This window comes from Rhinolophus sinicus, linkage group LG07 (genome assembly GCF_036562045.2).
Source record: "Rhinolophus sinicus isolate RSC01 linkage group LG07, ASM3656204v1, whole genome shotgun sequence".
Classification (NCBI taxonomy): Eukaryota; Metazoa; Chordata; class Mammalia; order Chiroptera; family Rhinolophidae; genus Rhinolophus; species Rhinolophus sinicus.
Genome location: NC_133757.1, coordinates 67,876,832 through 67,904,112, shown reverse-complemented (window position 1 = coordinate 67,904,112; position 27,281 = coordinate 67,876,832). Strand labels below are relative to the sequence as shown.

At 50.9% G+C, this 27,281-nt stretch overlaps 1 protein-coding gene across 2 annotated transcripts; it reads left to right on the top strand.

The window, feature by feature from the left end:
- The first annotated feature begins 1,598 nt into the window (after positions 1-1,598).
- On the top strand, positions 1,599-27,229 carry POLRMT (RNA polymerase mitochondrial). 2 transcript variants are annotated; one of them, XM_074337361.1, is made up of 21 exons: positions 1,600-1,778; positions 2,293-2,388; positions 8,092-8,693; positions 19,492-19,622; positions 19,779-19,971; positions 21,280-21,429; positions 21,703-21,867; positions 21,961-22,131; positions 22,415-22,639; positions 22,907-23,695; positions 24,091-24,213; positions 24,550-24,672; positions 24,949-25,128; positions 25,499-25,585; positions 25,662-25,775; positions 25,869-25,921; positions 26,076-26,174; positions 26,629-26,701; positions 26,784-26,875; positions 26,962-27,020; positions 27,113-27,229. In XM_074337361.1, exons 1-21 carry the CDS (start codon positions 1,691-1,693, stop codon positions 27,160-27,162), a joined length of 3,663 nt encoding a protein of 1,220 aa, XP_074193462.1. In that variant the 5' UTR covers positions 1,600-1,690; the 3' UTR covers positions 27,163-27,229. The 2 variants fall into 2 exon arrangements, with proteins under 2 accessions (XP_074193463.1, XP_074193462.1); XM_074337362.1 differs by lacking the exon at positions 21,961-22,131 and having other exon boundaries at positions 1,599-1,778.
- The last annotated feature ends 52 nt before the right edge of the window (positions 27,230-27,281 follow it).

The following is a 27,281-nucleotide window of genomic DNA, read 5'->3' as shown; positions in this document are numbered from 1 at the left end:
CCGCTGCGTCTGGAATGTGCTGTCAGGCCTTCAGGCCCGGAAGTCTGGCCCTTCCAGAGCACAGGTCCATCCTCCACTCTGGGCGAGTGGGCAAAGTCCTAGCATCTGGGGACAGGTGGCAGCTTGAGTTGAGGCCTCTAGGACCGCTGTGATCTGGCCCCTGAGCACCCTTCCAATGTGCTCTCTGCTCTCTTTCCACACCCTGCTTGACTCCCCCCAACTATCCATGTTTGTTCCAACCTCAGGGCCCGTACACTTGCTATGATCCCTGCCTGGAACACAGTTACCCCACGTATTCTTCTCATCCGCCACATGCCAGCTGATCCGGGACCAGGTGCTCCCCTTCCCTAGCCTGTTTCTTCAACTGAACCTGCCAGGAAGTACTCTTTGTGGTTAACTGGGATCAATTTCACAACCAGAGACTAGCAGCCATTGTTTACAGGGGCCTCTCACCCAAGCTGCCTATCAGGGAAAAGCCACAGGCTGGGGCCTCCAGCCTCCTGCCTGTGCTCCTGCAAACCAAGCTGACCCTTGTAAGAGAGCACCTAGGACTGCAATTTGACCAGTGAACTGAAGACCTGCCCTGCCCAATTGGAGCTGAGCAATGATAGCCTCATTGCATTTTTACTGACCAATCAGAATTCATACAGCCGACCAATCAAGACAGTGCTATATACAACCGAAACCTAAAAAAAAAAGACCGTGTTATACCGATCAATCAAACTGTAAAAGTTGGGAGTTATTTGCCTAGGAATGGACCAATCACGAACCTGGGGTGGGTGGACCCTCTATATAAGTCACCTCTAATTAATCAGAACGGCTGGCTATATTTTCTGTGTTTGTCATTTGAGCTGTAACATGTGACCTGCTTCACCTAAACTACTTCAGATGAGCCATCCCTCAGCTAGGGCTCTTTTTACTGAATAAGGTCTCTCCTGTGCCACCGCCAAGTGGGGGACTCCTGTTGGCATTGAATTGGTGGCTGAGACATTAGGTTGGCAGTGGGCATACTCAATTTACTAATTTGTCATCTCAATTTAGTAGGTTAGGCCATTCTTTCTACCCACTCTGTCTCTGTCATTAGAAGCTTGGGGACTAGTGGGTAAACTGAGGCCAGAGTAGTGGATGAGGTTCGGCCAAGGAAATGTCCCAAAGACATCTGTCTGGGAGCCAGACAGATCTGGGGCTTTCACTCCAACTCCCTAATTAACGTTCATACTGTGTCTTTGAGCAACTTGATTGACCTTTTGAACGCCAACTTCCTCTACAATAACCTGGCGTAGTAATAGTTCTTGCCTCAAAGTTGTCGTTGTGTTGATGAAGACTGCGAACAGGAACCTCAAAAATTGCAGAACACTGTCCTAATTATTAGGCGAGTATTCCTTAATTAAGAAAAAAAAATGCAGGTTCTGAGTCCTTCCAAAGACAGTTTATAGTTACCCGGTGTAGTCCAAACGACGACTCTGTCCCACCCCTCCCTGACAGAGGAAGAGCCAATCAGAGGGCTGTGTCGGCACATGCCCTTTCGCTTCCGGGGTTCCGCTGCCTCCTGGGAGTTATGGTTCCGAAGGTATTCTTCCGGCCGCGAATTCCCTTCGTAGCCGCCGTATGCCGTGGAACTACAACTCCCGGCAGGCGCAGGCGGCGCAGGCGCGAAGCGGGCCGTGCGGCGGGTCCGCGTGCGGACGGCATGTCGGCGCTGCGCTGGGGTCGCGGCGCGGCTGGGCTCCGGTGGGCCTTGTGGCCGGCGGGCTGTCCCTGCCTCCTGGCTGAGGAAGGTAACGCAGGGGAGGCCGGGGAACGACGCCGCGGCCGCTGCCACTCCCGCCCTCCGGCAAGTTGGCCGTGACCTTTGGCTTTTCAGCCCGGGATCTAGCTACCCCCGAACTTTGCCCTTTGCGGTTCTAGGGAACCCACTGAACCAACCCTGCTTTTATTGACCCTTGGCCCACTCTCCTGACGGGGGTCGGCAGGGCACTTTGACTTTTGACTCTTGGTTTCCTTTGGAGCCTCTTGACCCCCTATTTGTGACCTAGGGCTTTTGACATTTGAACTCGCTGTGCTTTTAGTTCGAGGAACCCTTTATCCTCTGTCCCTCACCCGTTTTCTTAGCGTATTGGGTCTACTTCACCTTTGACCTCTTGGTTTCTTTCCCTTGTGAGAACTGTGTGCACGGACAGTTTCTACTGAATTTAGGGTGTTTTTGCCCCTGGATCCTGCTATATCTGTGCATGTGAGGACCCCCCAGGCCCGCAGCACCAGCACCTTTCAGCCTTCCTCTCTGTCCCGCAGGAGCCCTCCGTGGCATCTGGGGCCGCAGAAGGAGCTCTGCCAGCCCCTGTGAGCAAGACCGCCGGAAGGACTGGGGCCACGCGGAGCTGCTGGAGGGTGAGCTGGCGCCCCTATGGCTTGGGGCTTGAAGCCCCTTTCTCATTGTTCTCCCTACCCACGTTGGTCTCTCTGCTAGGGGTCACCTCCCTTGTTCCTCACAGTGTCCCCAGAACAAGGGATGTCGGCCTGTAAATTGATGTAACTAACATGGTCCTCACCTCTCTGGTGGTCCCCAGGGCCCATTGCAGCGATGACACAGTGAGCACTTATAATTCCCTCCTCCCTAAAACCCACCAGGTTCCCCTTTTCCACACAATTGAAGCACAGAATTGTGGCCGGAGAGACTGGCCCAAGGCCACACACAGGTGCAGAGCCAGGATTAGAATCCTGAACTGATCCATGTGTGCCTGATGGGATTGTGAACTTAAAAGGCCTTTCAAAGTGAGAGGCAACAAGCCATTTATTTGAGATCAATGAGAAGAACTATTTGGGATACATTGATTCAGGCAGAAGCCCAAATAGTGTTCCAATGAGGATACAAAGGTGATGGACATTTAAGAGAAAGGGAAGGGGAACAGTTACATCCATAGATGGAAGGCATTGCTATTGGTGCAGATGACAACGTGGTGACGCTAATTCTGCACAGTTCTTTGGGGCACAATGTTGCTTTAGTCCTGGTCCAAAGATTATTTTGCCCTGTTTTAACATTTCAGAGGTTTGAGGCATGGGACCAGCAAGGCAGTTCCTCTGGGATAGCAGCTCCAGCTTCATTTTAAAGTGGTTCCATTTATTTATTTTTACATTTTCTCCCTTTTATTCAAGCTCTTTGCTTGAAAGCGTCAGTGATCAATTATTGGAAAGCAGCACTAATCGGTTATTAAAAGTATATTTGGTCCTCCATTGTCAGGTGGCTCATTTTGGGTATGTCATCCCATTGTCAGTCCCCTGTCACCAGGAAGGTCATTCCAGGTGTGACATGCCCCACATATGAGGGAAAGTGGTTTCTTAGGGGGTTAGGCCACATTTGAACAGCAGGAGCACCAACCAGCACAGAGGAAGGCTTTGCCATCATGTTTCCTTAAGGGCAAACATCTTTAGTTTCTGGAGGTTTTTCCTGTGAAGTTTCGTAGGCCTTAGTGATTATTTCAAAGTGCTGAGCAACTATTATCAGAGTAGTGTCTTTATAACACCAAGCTGTGCAAAACAAAGATTTATAATGGCAAACATTTTTATAATAACAAAATGCTAAGTCCAATTTGAAGAATCAATCTGAACCAGGAGGCAATGCCAGAGGGCAGTCAGCTGAAGATATCAGACAACCATGAGGTGTCAGTGGGCAGGCACTGGATGCAATCATTTGGTTTGTGCCTGGATTTCATCTTGTTCCATCTCTATTTTACCAGAGGTGTTTTATCCAGGTACAACAGAAGGTAATAACAACAACAGAGCACACCCCATCTTGCTCAGCTAGGATATATGGCTAAGAGCAATTCCATTGTCTAATATAACTCATGCAAGGGAACTTAAAAGATTTTTCCTCGCTGTGTTTTGGTGGTAGCTCTAGCATTTTTCTCTGAGGTTTTGGATAAGTTTCTAATCGTGTATTTATTCATTGCAATACTTGCCCATGGGAAAAGTACTCTTCCAAATCTGGTACCTTCATTGGGGCTGACATTGCCACGTATTAAACTTGACTGTGTGTGTAACTACTGTGTTTCCCCGAATATAAGACCTAGCCAAACAATCAGCTCTAATGCGTCTTTTGGAGCTGAAATTAATATAAGACCCGATCTTATGTTAATTTTTTCTTTTTTAAGATTTTATTGGGGAAGGGGAACAGGACTTTATTGGGGAACAGTGTGTACTTCCAGGACTTTTCTCCAAGTCAAGTTGTTGTCCTTTCAGTCTTCGTTGTGGAGGGCGCTGCTCAGCTCCAGGTCCAGTTGCCATTGCTAGTTGCAGGGGGCCGCAGCCCACCATCCCTTGCAGGAGTCGAACCATCAACCTTGTTGTTGAGAGGACACGCTCCAACCAACTGAGCCATCCAGGAGCTAGGCGGCAGCTCAGCTCAAGGTGCCGTGTTCAATCTTAGTTGCAGGGGGCAGAGCCCACCATCCGTTGCGGGACGCGAGGAATTGAACTGGCAACCTTGTGGTTGAGAGCCCACTGGCCCATGTGGGAATCGAACCGGCAGCTTTCAGAGTTAGGAGCATGGAGCTCTAACCGCCTGAGCCACCAGTCCAGCCCGAAAAAAATTCTTATATCTGGAAAACAAGGCTCAAAACCCAGTAATATTTTATATAAAAAGTCATAAAAATTATAATCATCCTTATCAGTTCATTTAGTCCCATGTTATTCTTGTTGGTCTTGATCATTTTGTTGGTAGTTTTGTGAATCTGGTTTTTCCTCAGAGTTCTGTAAGTCTTTACCATATTCAGTGTTGTGATTTTAACGTTAATTAGAAATCTGTATCTTAGAGTGTCAGTCTTTTCCATGTATTTCTCTAAAGTTAAAACATTTTTGTAGAAACAGTTTCATAAAAGCATTCAGAGTGAAACAGTAATTGTCTGTAAACGACAAAAGACTTAAAAATGACATGGTTAAAGATCTAGTGAGAGTTCACATATATACAGAGGGTGACAAAAAAATGTATACACATTTTTTTTTTAATGTATACACATTTTAAGAAAAGAAAAACCATTAAAATTGTAACAATATATACCAATAAAAAAAGATGAATCCAAGTCACGTTTGACTTCTGCAATTACAAGAGGTGCTCAAAGTGGTTACCATCAGCGTCCAGACACTTCTGATTACGGCGAACTATTGCTTGAGCAACGTTGACCAAAGTGTCCACTTGTATACATTTTTTTGGCATCCCGTATACTGTCATAAATAATGCAACTGACTTATTATTCATTCCAATTTTAGTTAGCTTGACCACATATAAAATTTCTCAGGATCCCGCCTCCACGAATCTTGTATAACTTAGACACACATCTGCACCTTACACACTTTCTGCGACATACACAAATCTTCTGAAACTTACACAAACCTCCTGCAACGTAAACCTCCTGCAACTTATACACACTTGCTGCAACTTAACACACACCTTCTGCAACTTACACACTCAGAAGTAAGCATACAAGTACCACAAGTTTCCACAGAAACCCTTTTATTTCTTACCCACCTGGTTATTTTAAAGCAAAGCCCAGATATATCCAACCAGAGGAACATTCTGGAAATCTGATTCACATGACAGCACTGCCCAGCCTAAACATCCCATGCAGAGCGCACTCTCAGGCCTGTGCCCACCTCAGCCTCTGCCAGTAGCCACTGGGGCCGCCTCAGGGCTTTTGGGCCTGCTTATGCCTCCCACTCCCCACCCCGTCTCAGGCCGGCTCAGATGTCCCTCCTGCCCCTCAAGCCTGCCTCATTTCTTCCTCAATGTTTCCTAGCCTGTGACTCCCCTGTGCGTCTCTAGTGTCTCCTGTATTCCAGCCACTCTAGGGGCAGAGTTCATACCTGTCTGTTCATTTGTAGGCATGTTTCTAGCGCCCCTGCTGTGTGCCAGCCCTCTGCTTCTGGGGCAGATGTTAGGGACCGGCAGAGGCAGAGGCAGGTACATTGGTTCCACACGCGGCATATTTTCAAAGTATCTTATGTGTAGACACATGCACCCCAGATCAGTGCCCGAGACGCCCTCCTGGCTGTGTGTAGACACGTGCACCCCAGATCAATGCCCGAGGCGCCCTCCTGGCCGTGTGTAGACACGTGCACCCCTGATCAGTGCCCGAGGCGCCATCCTGGCCGTATGTATATATGTGCACCCCAGATCAATGCCCGAGGCGCCCTCCTGGCTGTGTGTATACACGTGCACCCCAGATCAGTGCCCGAGGGCGCCCTCCTGGCCGTGTATATACATGTGCACCCCAGATCAATGCCCGAGGCGCCCTCCTGGCTGTGTGTATACACATGCACCCCAGATCAGTGCCCAAGACGGCCTCCTGGCCATGTGTAGACACGTGCACCCCAGATCAGTGCCCGAGGCACCCTCCTTGCCATGTGTAGACACGTGCACCCCAGATCAATGCCCAAGGTGCCCTCCTGGCCGTGTGTAGACCTGTGCAGTGTGGCAAACTAGAGTTTCACACTGCAAACGCCCTGCTGGGCTAGGACTAAGGGTGCTCTGCTTTGTCCTGGTGCATCCTGTAAACCATGTCCTTTTCAGGGTGTACTTGGTGCCCATGCTTTTGCATTTTTGTGCTGTTTGTTGGTGATGTTGCTGTTTAAATGGCTCCAGGTGTAGAACCAAGGTGCTGTCTTGTGTTCCTGAGCAGGAAAGCTGTGCCTTGGCTTTTGGAGAAAATGCGTGTGTTAGGTCACTGCGTTCAGGCGTGAGCTTGATGTCACTGAATCAGCAGTGTACGTGAGGTAAAGTGTCCTGAACAGCAGCACACATAGAAAACACAGAACACGATGTGTGTGAAGTAAGGTTCTTGAACAGAAACACAGAAAACAATGTACTGTATTTTGCCGTGTATAATGTGCTCCCGTGCATAATGCAGACCCATGTTTTTGGTTCAGACCTTCAGGGAAAAAAATCTTTCATTTTAATTTTTTAATTCAAAATTTTATTTGTTTACATTTAGGTACTTGTTTTTTGTATCATAAAGGAATTTTAGTATTTATTTTTTTAACATATATGGTACAAGAAATTTTATGTAACAAATAATTACAAAACACAAGAACAGATACAGAGTAGAAGAAATTTTACAAACTGGTAACAAATTTACTATATTTACATCATAGAAGGCCAAGAACTCTTCCTCGTTGTAAGTTCGTTGTAAGTTCAACAAAACCGATTATTGTATTTCAAAAACTGATTATTGCATGTGGATATCGTTGTTGATTTCTAGAGTTACACTTTTAACTCATAAGCAATAAGCATAAATAAAAGGATTAAAAACATAGATAGATAGATAGATAGATAGATAGATAGATAGATAGATAGATACAAAATTAGTACTACCCATGTATAATGTACGTCCTTATTTTTCCCTCACAAATTTGGGCAACAATGTGCACATTATACATAGCAAAATACAGTTTGTGAGGTAAGGTGTCTTAAACAGAAACAGAAAACAAGGTTCTGTGTTGATCAGTTGACGGGAATGTGGCTGGAGGCTCATGGGAGCCCTGCATCCCCAGGAGACATGGTTCAGGGCTTGTAGCCTGGTGTCCTGGCAACTGTGGGACAGACGACAGAGAACAGAGTTGCTAGTCATGCTCAGCATGGGCAGGGCTGGGCTGGGCACCTTGGTGATAGCCTTGCACTCAGTGAGAGCAGCATGTGCAAAGGCCCTGAGGCCATTATGGTTGGAGCACAGTGAATGGGGGCACCTGGGTAGATTTTGAGGCCAAAGCCCTGGGGATCTGTAGATAGACTGGACGTGGAGGAAGAGCAGTGTAGATCCCCTGGGGTCCTGGGCTGAGCACCGGGAAGGACAGAGCTGCAGTGACAGATGGGGAGGGGATGCTAGGAGCTTGTTTGGAACATTGAATGTGAGGTGCTGAATGGGTGAGTGGGGTGCACATGCCCAGAAGTCCAGGGACATGTGGGAGTGTCCTTGAATACCTAGAAGTGAGGCCCGCAGAGCAGGTGAGACCAGTTACCTCCCACCTCCAGGCCGGCGGGGTGTGGACAGATGGGAGCTTGAAAAGGGGCCCCCGGACATCCTTGTTCTTTGCCTCCCACAGTGCTGGAGGCCAGGGCGCGGCAGCTGCAGGCTGACCATGTGTCGGAGGTGACAGAGAGGCGGGTGGATGTGGCTCGACTCCCAGAGGCTGGCAGCTCCCAGCCACCCAGGAAGGCGCAGGCTGGGGTCGAGCCCGCCCTAGGGCTCAGTGGTCGCTGGGCTCGGAAACTGGACAAGGAGAAGCGCGTGATGCAGAAGCGCAAGCAGCAGCTGGAGATGAAGCTGCAGCAGCGGGCAGAACAGCGGGCCCGGAAGCAGCAGCTGCGTGTGGAGCCCCGATTGCTGAGCAGGCAGCTGGCCGCGCGCCTGCAGCAATGGCTGCTGCACACCCCTGGGAGTCCGTGGGAGGAGCAGCTGGACTGGCTGCTACAGGAGGCCCCGTGGAGGCTGCACGGCGAGGAGCAGGGCCCGGCGGACAGCAGGGCCAGGATGCGCTCTGAGGGCCAGCAGCAGAGGCTCCTGGCCTTCTTGCAGTGCTGCGTGCTGGCAGACCAGGTGGCGCTCGCTCACCACGTGCTGGTCATGCAGCATGGCAGGGCCCGGCAGCAGCGTGGACTCACACTGCCCATGTATAACGCTGTCCTGCACGGCTGGGCTCGTAAGGTGAGTGGTTCCTGCCCCGGGGGAGGGGTCCCCGCCTGGCACAGGTGGCCTGTGGCAGCACTGAGGTTCCAACCCTTGTCCTCTGGGCCCAGAGTTCCAGCGCTGTGTTATTGTTTTAATAATTCTTTTAGGCTTTTTGGATATATGACTAAGTCCCATGTGGCCCTCAAAAGAAATTTTGTAAAGGATCAAAGAAGGAAAAAACCCTGCCTCTGTTCTAGGGCATTCCTTCCCATCCCTGAGCTGGGCTTCGGAACCTGTTCGGTGCTGTGGGCATCTGGGGCAGCTGCAGACCCTCCCTGGGATGGTGACATCCGTGCTTTGGCTTCAGTGCGTTCCTCTTGGTTTCCTGAGATCGATTGTCCTGAGACCCTTCCATCTGAACGCAGGCATTCGTGGCCATGCTCGTCCCAATCCCAGTGGGTGCTGCATTAGCAACCTCTGTGGGTTTTCCTTTTCTTCGTCTCCAACTACTTTCCAGTCCCCTGTGATTCTTTCTTTGACTCTGGCTGTTTAGGAGAGTGTCCTTTGCATGCCCTTGCAAGACAAAAACTTCCCCCCACCCTCCCTCCCATGGATCGGTGGCCCTAATTCGAACCATAGGACAAGTTGTTACTGCTTAGGGGACCAAGGAGCCAGTTGTTTGAAGATACAGGGACCGACACGTGAGCATATCTGTGGTGGAGACTTGATGAGCTTGATTGATACACAGTGAGGCCCAGGAGCAGCCTGGTGACTAGTGTCTGTGTCACCATGATGTGACGTGGAGATGCCTACTGTCTCCCTGGGTGACAGTCACTTGGTGTCTTGCCAGCATCTATCACTGTAAGAGGTATACTCAGTTCCTTGAGTTAGTGGAGATGAAAGGGTTGTGCCCTCCCGTCCAAGGCCACAAGCCCTCTGGAATCCCCAGCGAAGAGCCCTGTGACAGCAGGAAGTGTCTGTGATGAGCCCTGGTCCATGACGCTGTGTGGCAGCTGCATGGCATCCTCGACTTGCTGAGCAATGGTTCCTGGTGGCCGGCATGGGGCTCGGCAGTCTCACCACTCACTTCTCTCTGAGCCTAAGCTTTCTCATCTATAAAGTGGGGTCCCGCCAGCTTCTTGGGAGGGGAGGCCACCTAACCTAGGGCTTCCAGCTCCACGTGTGTTTAGGAGAGCGGGAGGGTACGTGAGATTTAAAACTGTGTCTCTTCACATAGATGATATTACTAAAAAAATGTTTTCAAAAGGTAGAATAAACATGCTTCTTTTAGCCTAGTAATGTCAATAGAACTTTCTGCGGCATTGGAAATGTTCTTTTTTAAAAAATACTTTTTTATTCCCGTTCCCTACTCCCTCCCCTTGGGCATCTATCAGCTGTTCTCTGCATCTGAATCTGTTTTTGTTTTGTTTTGTTTATTCAGTTGTTTTGTTCTTAGATTCCACACCTAAGTGAGATCATATGGTACTTGTCTTTCTCTGTCTGACTTATTTCACTCAGCACGATACCCTCTAGGTCCATCCATGTTGTCGCAAATGGCAAGATTTCATCCTTTTCTATTGACGAGTAATATTCCATTGTATGTGTGTACCACCTTTTCTTTATCCATTCCTCTATTGATGGGCACTTAGGTTGCTTCCATATCTTGGCTAATGTAAATAGTGCTGCAGTGAACATAGGGCTGCATATATCTTTTCAAATTAGTAGTTTGGGTTTCTTTGGATAAGTACCCAGGAATGGAATTGCTGGGTCATAAGATAGTTGCGTTTTCAATTTTTTGAGGAACCTCCATACTGTTTTCCATAGCGGCTGCACCAATTTTCAATCCCACCAACAGTACCTGAGGGTTCCCTTTTCTCCACATCCTCGCCAACACTTGCTGTTTGTTGATTTACTGATGATACCATTCTGACAGGAGTGAGGTGGTACCTCCTTGTGGTTTTTATTTGCATTTCTCTGATGAGTAGTGACGTTGATCATCTGTGTATCCTCTTTGGAGAAATGTCTATTTAGGTGCTCTGCCAAATTTTAATTGGATTATATTTTAGTGTTACATGGATTCTTTATATATTTTGGATATTAATCCCTCATTGGCAAGTGAGTATCATCTCCCATTTTGTAAGCTGGTGTTTTTGTTTTGTTGATGGTCTCCTTTGCTGTGCAAAAACTTTTTTTTTTTTAAGGGGAACAGGACTTTATTGGGGGACAGAGTGTACTTGCAGGCCTTTATTTATTTATTTATTTATTTATTTATTTATTTATTTATTTATTTATTTTTCCCCCCAAGTCAAGTTGTTGTCCTTTCAATCTTAGTTGTGGAGGGTACCGTTCTGCTTCAAGTTGTTGTCCTTTCAGTCTTAGTTGTGGAGGGCGCAGCTCAGCTCCAGGTCCAGTTGCTGTTGCTAGTTGCAGGGGGCACAGCCCTTGCGGGAGTCGAGGAATCGAACCAGCAACCTTGAGGTTGAGAGGATGCGCTCCAACCAACTGAACCATCCGGGTGCTCAGCGGCAGCTCAGCTCAAGGTGCCGTGTTCAATCTTAGTTGCAGGAGGCAGAGCCCACATCCCTTGAGAGACTTGAGGAATTGAACTGGCAACCTTGTGGTTGAGAGCCCACTGGCCCATGTGGGAATCGAACCGGCAACCTTCGGAGTTAGGAGCACGGAGCTCTAACCGCCTGAGCCACTGGGCCGGCCCGCAAAAGCTTTTTAATTTGATGTCCTGTTTATTTTTTGTGTTGTTTCGGTTGCCTGAGGAGACGTATCCAAAAAGATATTGCTAAGATGGATGTCAAAGAGGTTACTGCCTCTAAGGAGTTTTATGGTTTAAGGTCTTACATTTAAGTCTTTAGTCCATTTTGAGTTTATTCTTGTATATGGCATAAGAAAGTGACCCAGTTTCATTCTTTGGCACGTATGTGTCCAGTTTTCCAAACACCATTTGTTGAAAAACCTGTCTTTACCCCATTGTACGTCCTTGCCTCCTTTGTCAAAGATGAATCGAGCATATAAGTGAGGATTTATCTCTGGGCTTTCTATTCTATTCCATTGATCTATGTGTCTGTTTTCATGCCAGTACCATGCTGTTTTGATTATGGTAGCTTAATGTCAGTACTCGCAGACCCAGGGAAAAGCCCCGAGACAGAAAATATACCTCTGTATGTGGAGGGCAGGTTAAGACTGAAGAAAGAGGCTGCCACTCCAGTCTGATAATTAATAGTTTATTAAGAGAACTTCTACACAAGGGATATCTTGGGCAGAGGTAAGACAAAGTGGCTATCCTCTGTGCTATGTAAGAGGCTAAGGGATTGTATGGGACAGCAGGATGGGTGGGGATACTGGGGTGTGACCTGCTCCGGATAGGGGAAAACACCTTCTATGCTTGTGTGGGGCAGGGTGAGGGCCCATCCCAGGAACCAGCATGTCTGGGGCACAGGGGAGGGTTTGGACAGTCTCCATGGGGGCTTCGGGGAAGCGGTCTCTATTCTGGCTGGATCTAGCTGGATCTGGCTGGATCTAGTTCAAGGGTCAGGCAGCATCACTGTGGAACCGTCTCTCCTCCACACCTCATGGTATAGTTTGACATCAGGGAGCGTGATACCTCCCACTTTGTTCTTCCTCAAAATTTCTTTGGCTATTTGAGGGTGTGTGTGTGTGTGTGTGTGGTTCCACATACATTTTAGGATTAGTTCTAATTCTGAGAAGAATGGCATTGGTAGTTTAATAGGGATTGCGTTGACTCTATACTCCTTTAGGTAGGAAGGACATTTTAGCAACATTAACACTTCCAGCCCCCAAGCACAGCATATCCTTTCATTTCTTTGTGTCTTCTTCAGTTTCTTTCTTCAGCGTCTTATAGTTTTCAGAATAGAGGCCTTTCACCTCTTTGTTTAAGTTTATTTCTAGATATTTTATGCTTTTTGATGCAATTGTAAATGGGATTGCTTTCTTAATTTCTTCTCATCATTCATTATTGGTGTATAAAAATGCAACAGATTTCTGTATATTGATTCTGTTTCCTGCAACTCTACCCAATTCATTTATCACTTCTAATAGCTTTTTGGTAGACTCTTTAGGCTTTCCTATATATAGTATCATGTCATCGACAAATAGTGAGTTTTACTCTTTCCTTTTGGAATTGAATGCCTTTTATTTCTTTCTCTTGCCTGATTGCTTGCCTGAATAGATATGGTGAGAGGGGGCGTCCCTGTCTTGTTCCTGGCCTGAGATGACACACTTTTAGCTTTTCACCATTGAGTATGGTGTGAGCTGTGGGTTTGTCATATATGCCCTTATTATGTTGCGGTACTTTACTTCTATACCCATTGTATTGAGAGTTCTTATCATAAAAGGATGTTGAATTTTGTCAAATGCATTTTCTGCATCTATTGAGATGATCATACAGTTCTTATCTTTCATTTTCTTAATTTATCATGTTGACTGATTTGTGGATATCAAACCATCCTTGCATCCCTGGGATAAACCCCACTTGGTCGTGGTGTAGGATCCTTTTGAATCCTGTTTACTGATATTTTGAGAATTATTGCATCTATGTTCATCAAGGATATTGGCCCGTAATTTTATTTTTTTGTGATGTCTTTATCTGGGTTTGGTGTCAGGGTAATGCTGGCTTTGTAACATGAGTTTGGGAGCCTTACCTCCTCTTCAACTTTTTGAAATAGTTTAGGAAGAATAGGTGTTAATTCTTCTTTGAATGTTTCGTAAAACTCACCTGTGAAGCCATCTGGTCCTTGTTGGGAGTTTGTTTGTTTGTTTTTTTATTGGGGAAGGGGAACAGGACTTTATTTTATTGGGGAGCAGTGTGTACTTCCAGGCCTTTTTTCCAAGTCAAATAGTTGTCCTTTCAGTCTTAGTTGTGGAGGGCGCAGCTCAGCTCCAGGTCCAGTTGCTGTTTTCTAGTTGCAGGGGGCACAGCCCCCCATCCCTTGTGGGAGTCGAACTGGCAACCTTGTGGTTGAGAGGATGCGCTCCAACCAACTGAGCCATCCGGGAGCGCAGCTCAGCTCAAGGTGCCGTGTTCAATCTTAGTTGCAGGGGGTGGAGCCCACCATCCGTTGCGGGACTCGAGGAGTTGAACTGGCAACCTTGTGGTTGAGAGCCCACTGGCCCATGTGGGAATCGAACCGGCAGCCTTTGGCGTTAGGAGCACGGAGCTCTAACCGCCTGAGCCACCAGGCTGGATCCTTGTTGGGAGTTTTTTGACTACTGCTTCAATTTCTTTTTTTCTTTTTTTTAAAAAAAAGATTTTATTGGGGAAGGGGAACAGGACTTTATTGGGGAACAGGGTGTACTTCCAGGACTTATTTATTTATTTTTTTCCAAGTCAAGTTGTTGTCCTTTCAATCTTAGTTGTGGAGGGTTCTGTTCAGCTTCAAGTTGTTCTTTTAGTCTTAGTTGTGGAGGGCTCAGCTCCAGGTCCAGTTGCCATTGCTAGTTGCAGGGGGCACAGCCCACCATCCCTTGCGGGAGTCGAACCGGCAACCTTGTGGTTGAGAGGACACGCTCCAACCAACTGAGCCATCCGAGAGCTCAGCGGCAGCTCAGCTCAAGGTGCCGTGTTCAATATTTTAGTTGCAGGGGGCGCTGCCCACCATCCCTTGCGGGACTCGAGGAATTGAACTGGCAACCTTGTGGTTGAGAGCCCGTGCTCCAACCAACAACTGAGCCATCCGGGAGGCAGCTCAGCTCAAGGTGCCGTGTTCAATCTTAGTTGCAGGGGGCAGAGCCCACCATCCCTTGAGGGACTCAAGGAATTGAACTGGCAACCTTGTGGTTGAGAGCCCACTGGCCCATGTGGGAATCGAACCGGCAGCCTTCGGAGTTAGGAGCACGGAGCTCTAATCGCCTGAGCCACCGGGCCGGCCCTGTTTCAATTTCATTGCTAGTCATTTCATTGTTTAGATTTGTATTTCTTTCTGGTTCAGTCTTGGAAGATTATATACTTCTAGAAATTTATCCATTTCTTGTAGAGTGTCAAATAATTCGTTGGCATATAATAGTCTGTAATATTCTTTAATGATTTGTATTTCTGTGGTGTCAGTTGTAACTTTTCTTGTACAATTTTATTTAAATGGAAAAAATAAATAAAATTTTCTTGATGAGTTTGGCTAAAGGTTTGACACTTTCTATTTTGTTTATTTCCACTCTGATCTTAACTATTTTCTTCCTTCTGCTTCCTCTGGGTTTGTTTGTTTTTCTTCTAGTTCCTTTAGGTATAGAGTTAGATTGTTCACTTTGGGATTTTTCGTATTTCTTGATGTATGCCTGTATAACTAACTACCTGTGAACTTCCGTCTTAGAGCTGTTTTTTCTGCACCCCATAAATTTGGAAAAGTTATGTTTTCATTTGTCTCAAGGTTGTTGTTGATTTCCTGTTTGATTTCCACTTTGATCCATTGGTTGTTTAATAGCATGTTGTTTAGTCTCCACATATTTGTGTATTTTCCAGTTTTCTTCCTGAAGTTAATTTCTAGTTTTATGCCATTGTGGTCGGAAAAGACGTTTGATACGGTTTCTGTCTTCTTGAATGTATTGAAGATTGTTTGGGGGCCTAATATGCGATCTATCCTGGAGAATGTTCCATGTGCACTTGGAAAAATGAATGTTCTGCAGTTTTTGGATGAAATGTTCTATAAATTATAAATGTCTATTAAGTTGATCCCATCTAATGTGACATTTAAGGTTATTATTTCCTTATTAATTCTGTGTCTGGATGACCTATCCATTGATGTGAGTGGTATTAAAGCCCCCTACTAGTGTATTACTGTCAGTTTCTCCCTTTATGTCCACTTGCTTTGTGTATTTAGGTGCGCCTATGTTGGTGCATAGATGTTTATCATTGTTATATCCTCTTCTTGGATTGACCCCTTTATAATTATGTAATGTCCTTCTTTGTCATTTTTACATTTTTTGTTTTAAAGTCTATTTGTCTGATATGAGTATTGCTACTTTAGTTTTCTTTTTGTTTCTATTTGCATGGAATATATTTTTCCACGCCTATACTTTTAGTCTTGGCTTTCAATTTTTTTTTCCTGTCATTTTTTTATTAGTTTCAGGTGTACAAAATAATATAATGATTAGACATTTACCTCCCTCACAAATTGATAACACCAACAAGTCTACTACCATCTGACACCGTACATAGCTATTACAATACCATTGTCTATATTACCTATGTTGTACTTTGCGTCCTGTGACTATAAATATACATATGTTTTAATTATATTTGACATCCAAGTTGATTTGAAGTGTTTCTTGTAAGCAGCATAAAAATGGGTCATGTTTTTCAATTCATTCATCCACCCTGTATCTTTTTATTGGATCCTTTAATCCATTTAATGTAATTATTGATAAGTACGTGTGCATTGCCATTTTGTTCATTGTTTGTTTTTGTTTTTTAGATTTTATTGGGGAAGGGGAACCGGATTTTATTGGGGAACAGTGTGTACTTCCAGGCTTTTTTTTTCCAAGTCAAGTTGTTGTCCTTTCAGTCTTAGTTGTGGAGGGCGCAGGTCAGCTCCAGGTCCAGTTGCCGTTGTTAGTTGCAGGGGGGCCCAGCCCACCATCCCCTGCGGGAATCGAGGAGTCAAACCGGCAACCTTGTGGTTGAGAGCCCACTGGACCATGTGGGACTCGAACCGGCAGCCTTTGGCGTTAGGAGCACGGCGCTCCAACCGCCTGAGCCATCGGGCTGGCCCTTGTTCATTGTTTTTGGTTGCTTTTATAGTTCTCCTCTGTTCCTTTTTTCTTCTCTTGATCTCTTCCCTGTGGTTTGCTGGTTTTCTTTAGTGTTTTGTTTGGGTTCCTTTCTCTTAATTCTTTGTATGTCTTTTTTAAATTTTGGTTTGTGGTTAACATGAAGTTGTTGTATATGATTCTATATCGATAGTCTATTTTTAGCTGATAGGCGTTTAAGTTAGAATATTTTCTATAAGGACTCCATTTTCACTCCCCTCTCCACATTTTGTTGTTGATGCCATGTTTTAGATCCTTTTGTGTTATGTATCTAACTACTTATTATTGAGTTTGAGTTGAGTTTGATACTTTTTTGTTTGAACTTTGTAGTAGGTTTTTAAATGTCTTAGTTGCTGTATTTATTAAGTATTTAGCTCTGCCTGTGTGATGTTTTTCTTTTCTCATATTTTCCTATTTCTGCTTAAAGAAGATTCTTTAACATTTCTTGTAAAGCTGGTTTAAATGTGTTGAACCCATTTTAGTTTTTGCTTCTCCAGGAAACTCTTATCTCTCCTTCAATTCTGAACGATAACCTTGCTGAGTAAATTATTCTAGGTTGTAGGTTCCTTCTTTCAGCATTTTAAATGTCCTGCCTCTCCCTTCTGGCTGTACCGTTGCTGCTGAGGAGGCAGCTGACAGCCTTATGAGGTTTCCTTTGTACGTAACTCATTGTTTTCCCTTGCTTCCTTCAGGATTGTCCCTTCATCTTTAATCTTTGCCATTTAACTACAGGATGTCTTGGTGTGGGTCTCTTTGCGTTTGTCAGGTTTGAAACAATCTATGATTCCTGGACCAGGATGTCTGTTTGTCTTCCCAGGTTAGGAACGTTTTCAGCCGTTATTTCTTTAAATATAGTCCCTGTTCCATTCTTTCTTCTCTGTGGTCTGTATTATTGCAAATATTTGAATGCTTGACATTATCCCAGAGGTCCCCTAACTATCCTTGTTTCGTTTATTCTTTTTGCTGCTCTGATTGGTTGATTTCCACTAGTCTGTCTTCCAGGTTGCTGATCCTTTTTTCTATGTCAGCTAATCTGTGTTGATTCCTTCTCATGTTTTTCATTTCAGTTATTGTATTCTTCAGGTCTGCTTGGTTCTTTCTTACACTTTCTAACTATTTGTTGAAGTTCTCCCTAAGTTTCTGTATTTCCCGCTCAAGTTTGATGAGCCTCCTTACGACCTTTTTGTCTTCTTTATCAGGCAAATTACTTGTCTCCATTTCCCTGGGGTTTTCTTCCTGGAGACATTTTTCTTGTTCCTTCATTTGAGAGATAGTCTGTCTTTTTGTTTCATTTGATTTCTATGATTTTTTTTATTTTTATTTTTTTAATCCTTTTTAAAATTATTATTTATTTATTTATTTATTTAAGTCAAGTTGTTGTCCTTTCAGTCTTAGTTGTGGAGGGCGCAGCTCAGCTCCAGGTCCAGTTGCCGTTGCTAGTTGCAGGGGGCACAGCCCACCATCCCTTGCGGGAGTCGAACCGGCAACCTTGTGGTTCAGAGGACACGCTCCAACCAACTGAGCCATCCAGGAGCTCAGCGGTAGCTCAGTTCAAGGTGCCGTGTTCAATTTTAGTTGCCTGGGGCACTGCCCACCATCCCTTGCAGGAGTCGAGGAATTGAACTGGCAACCTTGTGGTTGAGAGCCCACTGGCCCATGTGGGAATCGAACCGGCAGCCTTCAGAGTTAGGAGCACGGAGCTCTAACCACCTGAGCCACCGGGCCGGCCCTCTATGATTTATTTATATGAATTTGACAGAATAGCTCTCTCTTCCATTATTGAGAAAGTGGCTTGAGGTAGAAGCGGCCTCTGTGTTGGCTGTGTGTACCGGGTGGTTGGCAGGTTGGTAGGAGCCAAGGAGGTGCCTAAGGCATTGGGGACACTGGCCCACTGGACAGGAGCAGCTCCAGGTGGGGAGGTGTGTGTGGGGACCCAGGGACCCGGCTTGCTGCCTTTGTTCAGGCGGAAATGGGCTCCAGCTATGTGTCTGGCAAAGCGCTGCAAAGGCCTTGCAGGTAGATCAGAGTCCCTGGACAGAGCCGCCCTATGGATGGAGAGGGCACCCCGGCCCCAGCCTTCTCTGCTGGTCTCTTTCTCCTTTGTTGTTCAGAAGCTGTTTATTCAGCCCTCGCTTATTGCAGGAGTAACTGTTGTCTATGTGGCTGTGTGTTTGTTTGCTCGTGGGAGGGGGTGAGTTCCACAGCCCCCTTGCTCTCCATCATGGACCCTCTCTGGATGTATACTTCCTCTGCACCAGCCTGGATAGCTACTGAGCACTTGAAGAACTGGATATTTAATTGAAATTTAAGCTAAACGACTGTGGGTCCCTTGTGACTGCAGAAGTGGGCAGCCATCCAAGGTCATTCAAACCAGTGCCTCCAAACCCAGGCTACTGGCCAGTGGTCCCTGACAGGACAGTTCATCTTAACATGAGGGCTGCAGGATTTTGGCCAGAGCGTTGGGGTAATTTTCCCTTTGAAAGGATCAACAGCGGCACTCCTAAGCCACCAGCAGGTCCAAGAAGTTATAAGGGAAACTGGAAAGCACTGGGAGATGATGGGAGGAAAACAGCATTCCACAGTCACAGTGCAGGAGAGCAGCGCTCAGGGCAGATGAGAGTGTCTCCAGCTGGTAACACAATGCCCACCTTAGGAAACTAGAGGAAAGCAGGTGGTCGGGAAGAAGTAGACCAAGGTAGAGAAGAGAAACAACAGAAAACCAACAAACCTGAAAATGGGTCCTCTGAAAAGGTAACAACTTGAGGAGCCTTTTGCAGCCAGATGACCTTGAAAGGGGACCCTTTTTAGCTGCTCCGAAATTGTGCACATTCATATCCACAAAACTGAAAAGTATTAACACCCCTCCCTCCGAGGACCCTAAGCCTCTTGTGTGACCCAGCCATGTCACCACTGTGCCAGCATTTCTGCTACACACAGCAATGTCAGATGGGGCTGTCTGTCCGCTGAGCTCCCCACTCCCCACGAGTGGCCCTTTTCTGGCCTGATTCTGTGGCTGCAGATTCTGGGCCACCCCCAGACCCTCACTCTGACTTGATCTTCCCAGGGCTCCTTCAAAGAGTTGGTTTACGTGTTCTTCATGTTGAAAGACGGTGGCTTCTCCCCGGACCTGCTGTCTTACGCGGCTGCCCTGCTGTGCATGGGGCGGCTGGACCAGGATGCCAGCACCATCCAAAGGTGGGGGGTGTCGGTGTGGTCCTGCTGGGGACACAGCCACGTGGCAGGGGCTGGGAAGAGTGGCCTGGCTTGTGCCGCCTGGTACTGAGACCTGCAAGGTGGTCACGGGTGACTCGGTGAGTCGAGGGTCCACCGCCCACCCTGTGTCCCCCGCAGGTGTCTGAAGCAGATGGCCCAGGATGGGCTGCAGCTTCAGGAGCTCTTTACAAGTGTGGCGCTGTGCAAGGAGGACCAGGTCGCACTCCTGAGTGCCGTGCGCAAGGCCGAGCCCACCTTCAGCCCTCCGCAGCCTCCCCTGCTCTCTTCCCAAGTCAACACCTCCCCATTGCTCAGGGACATCTATGACAAGGTGAGCCCCAGCCCTTTGCCTGGCACCTGCAGGTGGGGTCTCCTTGCATGGGGTTTGAGCCAGGGCTGCCCCGTCCCCGTGGGGTCACCAGGAATCTCAGCCTTCCCTTTATTTCTCCTCACTGAGTGCCAGCGTCCTAGAGACCCCGTTCCTGCTCCTTGGAGATTGAGAGGCCAGGGTTGGCAAGTGCCTGGTCCCCAGCAGGGCCTCGACCTAAAGGCTGAAGCTGCAAGGAGCCTGAGGGAGGAATAGGCTGCCCCATAAGCTCTGGATACCCCAGCCACAGTGGTTATTGTCCCACTTGGGGACTCAGCTGTAGGCTGAGCACAGACAAGCTAGCAGAGCCAGCGTAACTCCCTTGGGATGGGTTAGCCTAAGCAGCAATGGGCAGTGGGCAGGCTGAGACCCCAGCACCCCTTTCCAGGGTAAGGGAAAGTGCTGAGGGTGGGCGCAGCCACCCAGATGCCTTTGTTTTTATTGGGCTATAATCCCCCCACCATACAGTTCACTTTTTAAAGTACAATTGAGTGTTTTTTAGTACATTCACATATAATTCCAGAACATTCTACCACCCTAAAAGGAAATCCCAGCCCATCAAGCACGAACCCACTTCCTGTCTGTGGATGTGCCTGTTCTGGACATTTCACATAAATGGAATCATGCTGTGTGGCCTTGTGTGTCCGGCTTCTCTTATGAGCACCGTGTGTTCAAGGTCCATCCACGTTGTGACGAGTGTCAGTGCCTCCTTCCTTTTCACGGCTGAGTGACACTCCAGCGTGTGAATGGGCCACACTGTGTGTTTATTTGTTCATTAGCTGATGGACACTTGGATTGTGTCCATTTTTCAGCTGTGGTGAATCATGCTGCTGTGGGTGTACGTGTACAAGTGTGTGTGTGGACCTATGTGTTTGATTCTCAGTGTGTTGGGTTTTGCTATTTTTAATTTATCTGTTTTGGGGCAAGTCACACATTCACGCAGTTGTAAGTTTAAAAAGGAAAGAGTAGCATCCAGGGATGTGGTCTTCTTTGGCTGTCCCGCACTCAGCCCGTGAGGCTGGGCAAACACACAGCTGTCTGTTTATAAACTAGCATGGCTATTTTACATGCGGGCCTCTTTGCTGTGATGTGCAGGATGCATGATTTTCAGGAGAGCAGGAAAACCGCATGTGGTTTGGGGGTGGGAGTTCTGGGCAGTGCAGGGTGGCCAGCTGGTCTTCTCCACGTCCGGGGTGGACAGGTCTCACCCATGAGGAACACAGGTCTGGAGGGCAGGTACCTGGGCCTCATGGACTCTGTCCCCACCTGCAGGACCGCCCTGCGTCCTACCCAAGGCAGCACCTGCCCCTGAAGATGCTGAAAGGCCTGTTCCAGGAGCAGCTCAGCGTGGAGATGGCCACCACTGTCACCGTGGCCTCTGTGGAAAAGGCCCCATCGCTGACCAAGGAGGTCCTGCAAGCGGTAAGGGGGCCCGACTGCGCTCCGGGCTCCTCTGGGCTCATCTGGGCATCCGGCTGTACTGCAGCCTGAATCTCCACCCCGTCCCACTGGAGACTGGCTTTCTCTCCCACTGAGCTGGGGTTGCTGTGTGCCCACCCACCTTTGGGGCCGGGCCGGTTTCTGAAGAGTGCTCAGAGCCACTCAGTTCTCCAGCCTTCTCAGCACTGCCTCCAGGTGGACTCCTGGGGGCCTGTGGGCGAGGTGTGACCCTGCATCCTTCACCCACCCCTGCAGCGGAAGACCCTGCAGGGACTGCGTGTCCGGTGGGAGGCGGAGCTGTGCCAGGTGCTGCGGGAGACCAAGGCCAACGAGGCGCACGCCGCCCGCGAGGGCCGCCCCTCGCTCTTCCCCTACCTGTGCCTGCTCAGCGAGGGGGAGTTCGCGGGGCTCCTGCTGCAGGTGGGCAGCCAGCACGTGGGGCGGGGCCTGGGGTGGGGCGGGGGCCCGGGTGTGCGTGGGGGCAAGGCAGGGGGCTCATGGCTCCACCCCCAGACCCTGCAGGCACTGCCCCCTCAGGGAGAGTCGCTCCTCTCCCTGGCGCAACAGCTGGGCCTGCGCATCTTCAACCGGCATGTGGTACAGAGGAAGCAGCTTAGCGATGAGGTGCGCGTGCTGGAGCGGCGCTACTTCAAGTACCTCCGCCTGCTGGCCTCCGACAGCCCGGTGAGGCCCTGAGGGGGCAGGGTTAGGAGCTGCTCCTGGGCCTGCTCAGGGCTGGGGAGAGACTAGGTGGGCTTCCAGCTGGGGAAACAGAGGCTCCCAGCAGAGATCACATCCCTACTCCCCTCCCTCCCTGGGGCAGTGGATTAGCCCCCAGGCCTGGTTCTGCTCCGCTGCCCCCCAGTTTTAGTTTCCTTATCTGTAACGTTCCACATGAGGAGGCAGCTCGGTGTGTACAGCCTTGTGCCCAGACCTCCAGACCCCTGATCCACGCTCCTTCCCACAGGTGGTGGTGTCCCGCCTGCCACGGCAACATTGGGAGGCGCTGGGGGCGCCCGAAGCCCCCCACGAGCAGCCCTGGCCCTTGCCCGTGGTGGTGCAGCTTGGCAAGCAGCTGGCTGAGGTGCTGGTGCAGACGGTGAAGATGCCTGGCCGCTTGGCTGAGCGCCAGGGCTCCTGCAAGCTCATTCCTGTGCTCTACCACGTGTACTCGTTTCGGAGCTTCCGGCAGGTGGGCCGTTGGACCCAGCTTCCCGGCCTTGAGACTCCTTTCCTGTTTCCAGTGGCAGGAGGCGCCCAGAGCACAGGGGCCTGAGATGAGGCTGTGGGTTCTGGGTGGTGTTGGGACCCCTGGGCCATGGTGGGGGTCTGTTGAAATCCGGCTGCAGTCACAGCCCCTCCCAGGATCAGGGCGACTGATGGGACCTTAGGGCCGTTTGCCTGTGGGGTGCCTAGGGGTGGTCAACCCCTTGACCAGTTGCGTGCCCTCCGCCCCCAGATTGGGATCCTGAAGCCACACCCAGCCTTCATGCAGCTGCTGGCAGCGGCAGCTGAACGCACGATGACTTTCGAGGCGGCTGAAGTGCCCATGCTCTGCCCGCCGCTGCCCTGGACGTCGCCGCACTCCGGCGCCTTCCTGCTGAGCCCCACCAAGCTGATGCGCTCCATGGAGGGTACCACGCAGCACCAGCGCCTACTGGAGGCCTGTCCACCCACCGAGCTGCACGGTGCCCTGGACGCCCTCACGCAGCTGGGCAACTGCGCGTGGCGTGTCAATGGGCGTGTGCTGGACCTGGTGCTGAAGCTCTTCACCGCGAAAGGCTGCCCCCGCCTGGGCGTGCCGGCCCCACCCTCTGAGGCACCTCGCCCGCCCCAGAGCCGTCTGCCACGTGGAGCCTCACCTGAGCACAAGGCGGAGCTGCGGCGGGAGCTGGCCCGCTGCCTGAAGGTGGCACGGGAGATGCACAGCTTGCGGACTGACGCGCTGTACCGCTTGTCGCTGGCACAGCACCTGCGGCACCGCGTCTTCTGGCTGCCCCACAACATGGACTTCCGCGGCCGCACCTACCCCTGCCCACCCCACTTCAACCACCTGGGCAGCGACCTGGCCCGCTCTCTGCTGGAGTTTGCCCAGGGCCGCCCGCTTGGCCCCCATGGCCTCGACTGGCTCAAGGTCCATCTGGTCAACCTCACGGGGCTCAAGAAACGAGAGTCGCTGCAGGCGCGCCTGGCCTTCGCCGACGAGGTGATGAAGGACATCCTGGACTCAGCAGACCGGCCCCTGATGGTAGGGGCGGCTGGGGCCCTTCTCCCACTGTCCCCCACTCTGGTTCCTGCCGCTTCAGGTGCCCTACAGGCATCCCCCTCCAGGCCAAAGTCAAAACCCCAGTCCCCCATCATCCCTTGAGGACAGACTCATCTGGCCTTTTCCTCTGCCCCGTGTATCAGCTGCTCCCCACCTCCCACTGCAGGGTAGCTGTCCCACCCCTCTCCACCCCGCCCCACGGCTGCTCCCTCAGAGCTGCACCAGGTCTCCCTTCCTGGCCCTGCTGTCCCTCTTGCTGTTCTCACCCCACCTGGCCTGGCCCAGTTCCCATTCATGCGCAGGAAGCCGTCCCACTCGGACCCCACCAGGCCCTGGGACCAGGTGGAGCCCTGCCCAGCATTCACTCCCTCCTGCAGGGCAGGAAGTGGTGGATGGAGGCTGACGAGCCCTGGCAAGCCCTGGCCTGCTGTATGGAGATCGCGCAGGCTGTGCGTGCTGGGGACCCGGCCACCCACGTCTCCCATTTTCCTGTCCACCAGGTGAGCTGGTGGGGACCCTGTGTGGAGTGGGCTGTCCCCAGGTGTCACAGATGTGAAGTTCCCCAGAGTACTGTGATGTGTAGCTGGTGTCTCTGTATGGAGGCCAGCCCCAGTGGGTCCAGCTGCTTTTGCAGTGTGGCCTCCTGAGGTACGTCCCTGCCTCACGTGCCTCGGTTTCCTCTTTGTGGTTGGGTAACAACACCTGCCCTTCATCTCTGGGGTCCAGTGAGCTGGCGATGTGAGCTGCATGCTGGGCAAGCATGGAGCTGTGGCCCGTTGCCCAGGGATACGTCGCCAGCCCTGTCCAGCCCCCTCAATGCCTCCTCTCTGGCCCAGGATGGCTCCTGTAATGGCCTGCAGCACTATGCCGCCCTGGGCCGTGACAGCGTGGGGGCTGCCTCCGTCAACCTGGTGCCATCTGACCTGCCGCAGGACGTGTACAGCGGGGTAGCCACGCAGGTGGGCACCACAGCCCCCCAACCTATTCTGATCCCAAAGTCCATCTGGGGTCTCTGTCCCAGGAATATCTGGGCGTTGCAGACCCTGTGGCAGCAGCTTTGACTGTCACATGTGATGTGACTGGGCGTTTAGGGCGGGTTTCCTCAGGGAAGGTGTCAGAAAAGGGAACTAAGGAGAACAGGCCTCAAGGGGGTGATGCTGGGCCTGGTAGGCGGGGTCAAATGGGGTAGTGGGCGGTGTCCATGGGCCTGCCAGCTCACCCTAGCGCCTGCCTAGGTGGAGGTGTTCCGCAGGCAGGATGCGGAGCGGGGTGTGCAGGTGGCCCAGGTGCTGGAGGGCTTCATCAGCCGCAAGGTGGTCAAGCAGACAGTGATGACTGTGGTGTACGGGGTCACCCGCTACGGGGGCCGCCTGCAGATCGAGAAGCGCCTCCGGGAGCTCAGCGACTTCCCCCAGGTGTGCTGTTTTACCCCAAATCCAGCTCGCAGCTTCCAATGAGTCATTGGCCCCTGGGCCACAGGCAGCTTTGAGGGAAGGGCTTGTTTCTCCCCATTGCTGGGCAGGGAGGTGGCGGTGGGGATCCATACGGACGAGCCGACCCTCAGCCCCATGGGCCTCGGTTTCTCCACCTAAAAAATGGGGGTATGGACTTAAGGAATTTGGTACAGTCCTAGGAGGTCACCTTGTCCTGGGCTGTGGGGGCGGACATGGAGGAAGCTGCCTCATCCACTTGGTGCCCCACCCACCTCGACTCCACTCTTTCTGTGCCAGCCCCAATGTACCACCCATTCAGTGCACCCCCCTTTCTGTGCCCGCCCACCCTCAGGAGTTCGTGTGGGAGGCCTCTCACTACCTGGTACGCCAGGTGTTCAACAGCCTCCAGGAGATGTTCTCAGGCACACGAGCCATTCAGGTGTGTCCCCCTCGTCCCTTCCCAGGTGTGGCTCCCCAGACTGTACCCCACCCTGAACCTATCCCCATCCCTGTAGCACTGGCTGGCCGAAAGCGCGCGGCTCATTGCCCGCACTGGCTCGGCGGTGGAGTGGGTCACGCCCCTGGGCATCCCTGTCATCCAGCCCTACCACCAGGATGCCAAGGTGTTGGTAAGTGCCGCGCCCGCCCCCCACCCTGCCCCACCCCCACCCCAGCGCAGGGCAAGCCTCAAGCACCCCGCCCGTCCCACCATAACCCTGCAGATCAACGGCGGGATCCAAAGCCTCACCTTCAGCAACAGTGGGGACACCAGCCAGTGAGTGCCGGGGGTCCCGCTGGGCCAGGATGGGGGTCAGCTGGGCAGGGGAGTAGCTGGGTGAGGACTGGGCCAGGGGATGCGATGTGGGTCAGGGCAGGGTAGAGGTACCTAGGTCCCCCAATTCAGCCCACCCCCACGCACACACACACAGGAAGCCCAACATACTGAAGCAGAAGAACGGCTTCCCCCCCAACTTCATCCACTCGCTGGACTCCTCGCACATGATGCTCACAGCCCTGCACTGCTACAGGTAGGCCTGTGTCCACACAGCGCTCATTCAGTAGTTGCCTGCTGCAGGCAGGCCCTGTTCTGGCTGCTGCGGACACGATGGGAACCCTCAGAGTGGGGGAGACAGGTTGTGAAGCCAGGTCCTGCAGGTGGGGCTGGGGCAGAGACCTACAGCAGGTGGGGACCCCAGCCATGTGTCTTTCGGACCTGGTGCCCAGAAGAAGACTGCATGGGGACCCCTGGGACAGAGCCCTACAGTAGAGGGAGACAGCATCTGCCAAGCCCTGCGTGGAACTGAGAGGATCAGCCAGGCAGCAGTTGGGAGCGGGGTGGGGGGACACGGAGGAGTTTCTTCCTAAGATGAAGCGTGTGGGTGGGGACAGTGGGAGGGGCTACATCACTGCGCTGTCCCCAGCCCAGTGGGCGGGGCTGGGCCCTCAGTGAGCTTCCTCACAGGAACCCCTCCCCTGCTGCAGGAAGGGTCTGACGTTTGTCTCCGTGCACGATTGCTTCTGGACCCACGCAGCTGACGTGCCCATCATGAACCAGGTGCCCACCCCTAGTCCCATGGCCCTCTCCATGTGGGATGCTGGGGCAGGCCCTTGTCCAGCTCCTGACGCCCCTCCTCCAGGTGTGCCGGGAGCAGTTCGTGCGCCTGCACAGCCAGCCCATCCTGCATGATCTGTCCAGGTTTCTGGTGGAGCGCTTCTGCTCTGGCCCGAGGTGAGGCACCCCCATCCCCAGTGTGCTTGTGACCACCCTTCCCTGTCCTGCAGGGGCCTCACCGCCCAGTCTACTCTCTGCTTCAGGGTGAAGAAGGTCCGAGTTGCCAGGCTGCTGGACATGCTACTGTCCGTACCCAAGACAGGTAAGTCCACAGGGAGGGGAAGGGGGTTCCTAACTGCCAGTTGGGGTCCTGCCCTCCCCAGGGCCCGGGCCCACGGCCTCTCTACTCCACAGGGTCCTTCAACCTGGAGCAGGTAAAGCACTCCACGTACTTCTTCAGCTGACGCAGGCCCTCCTGGCTGTCCCCGGGGCCCCTGTACCGTAGTGTAAATAAAGCTCTGTTGCCACCCACGGGAGTGCTGCCATCTGTGGGGAGAGGGTGTATACTGCCCGGCCTGTCTCA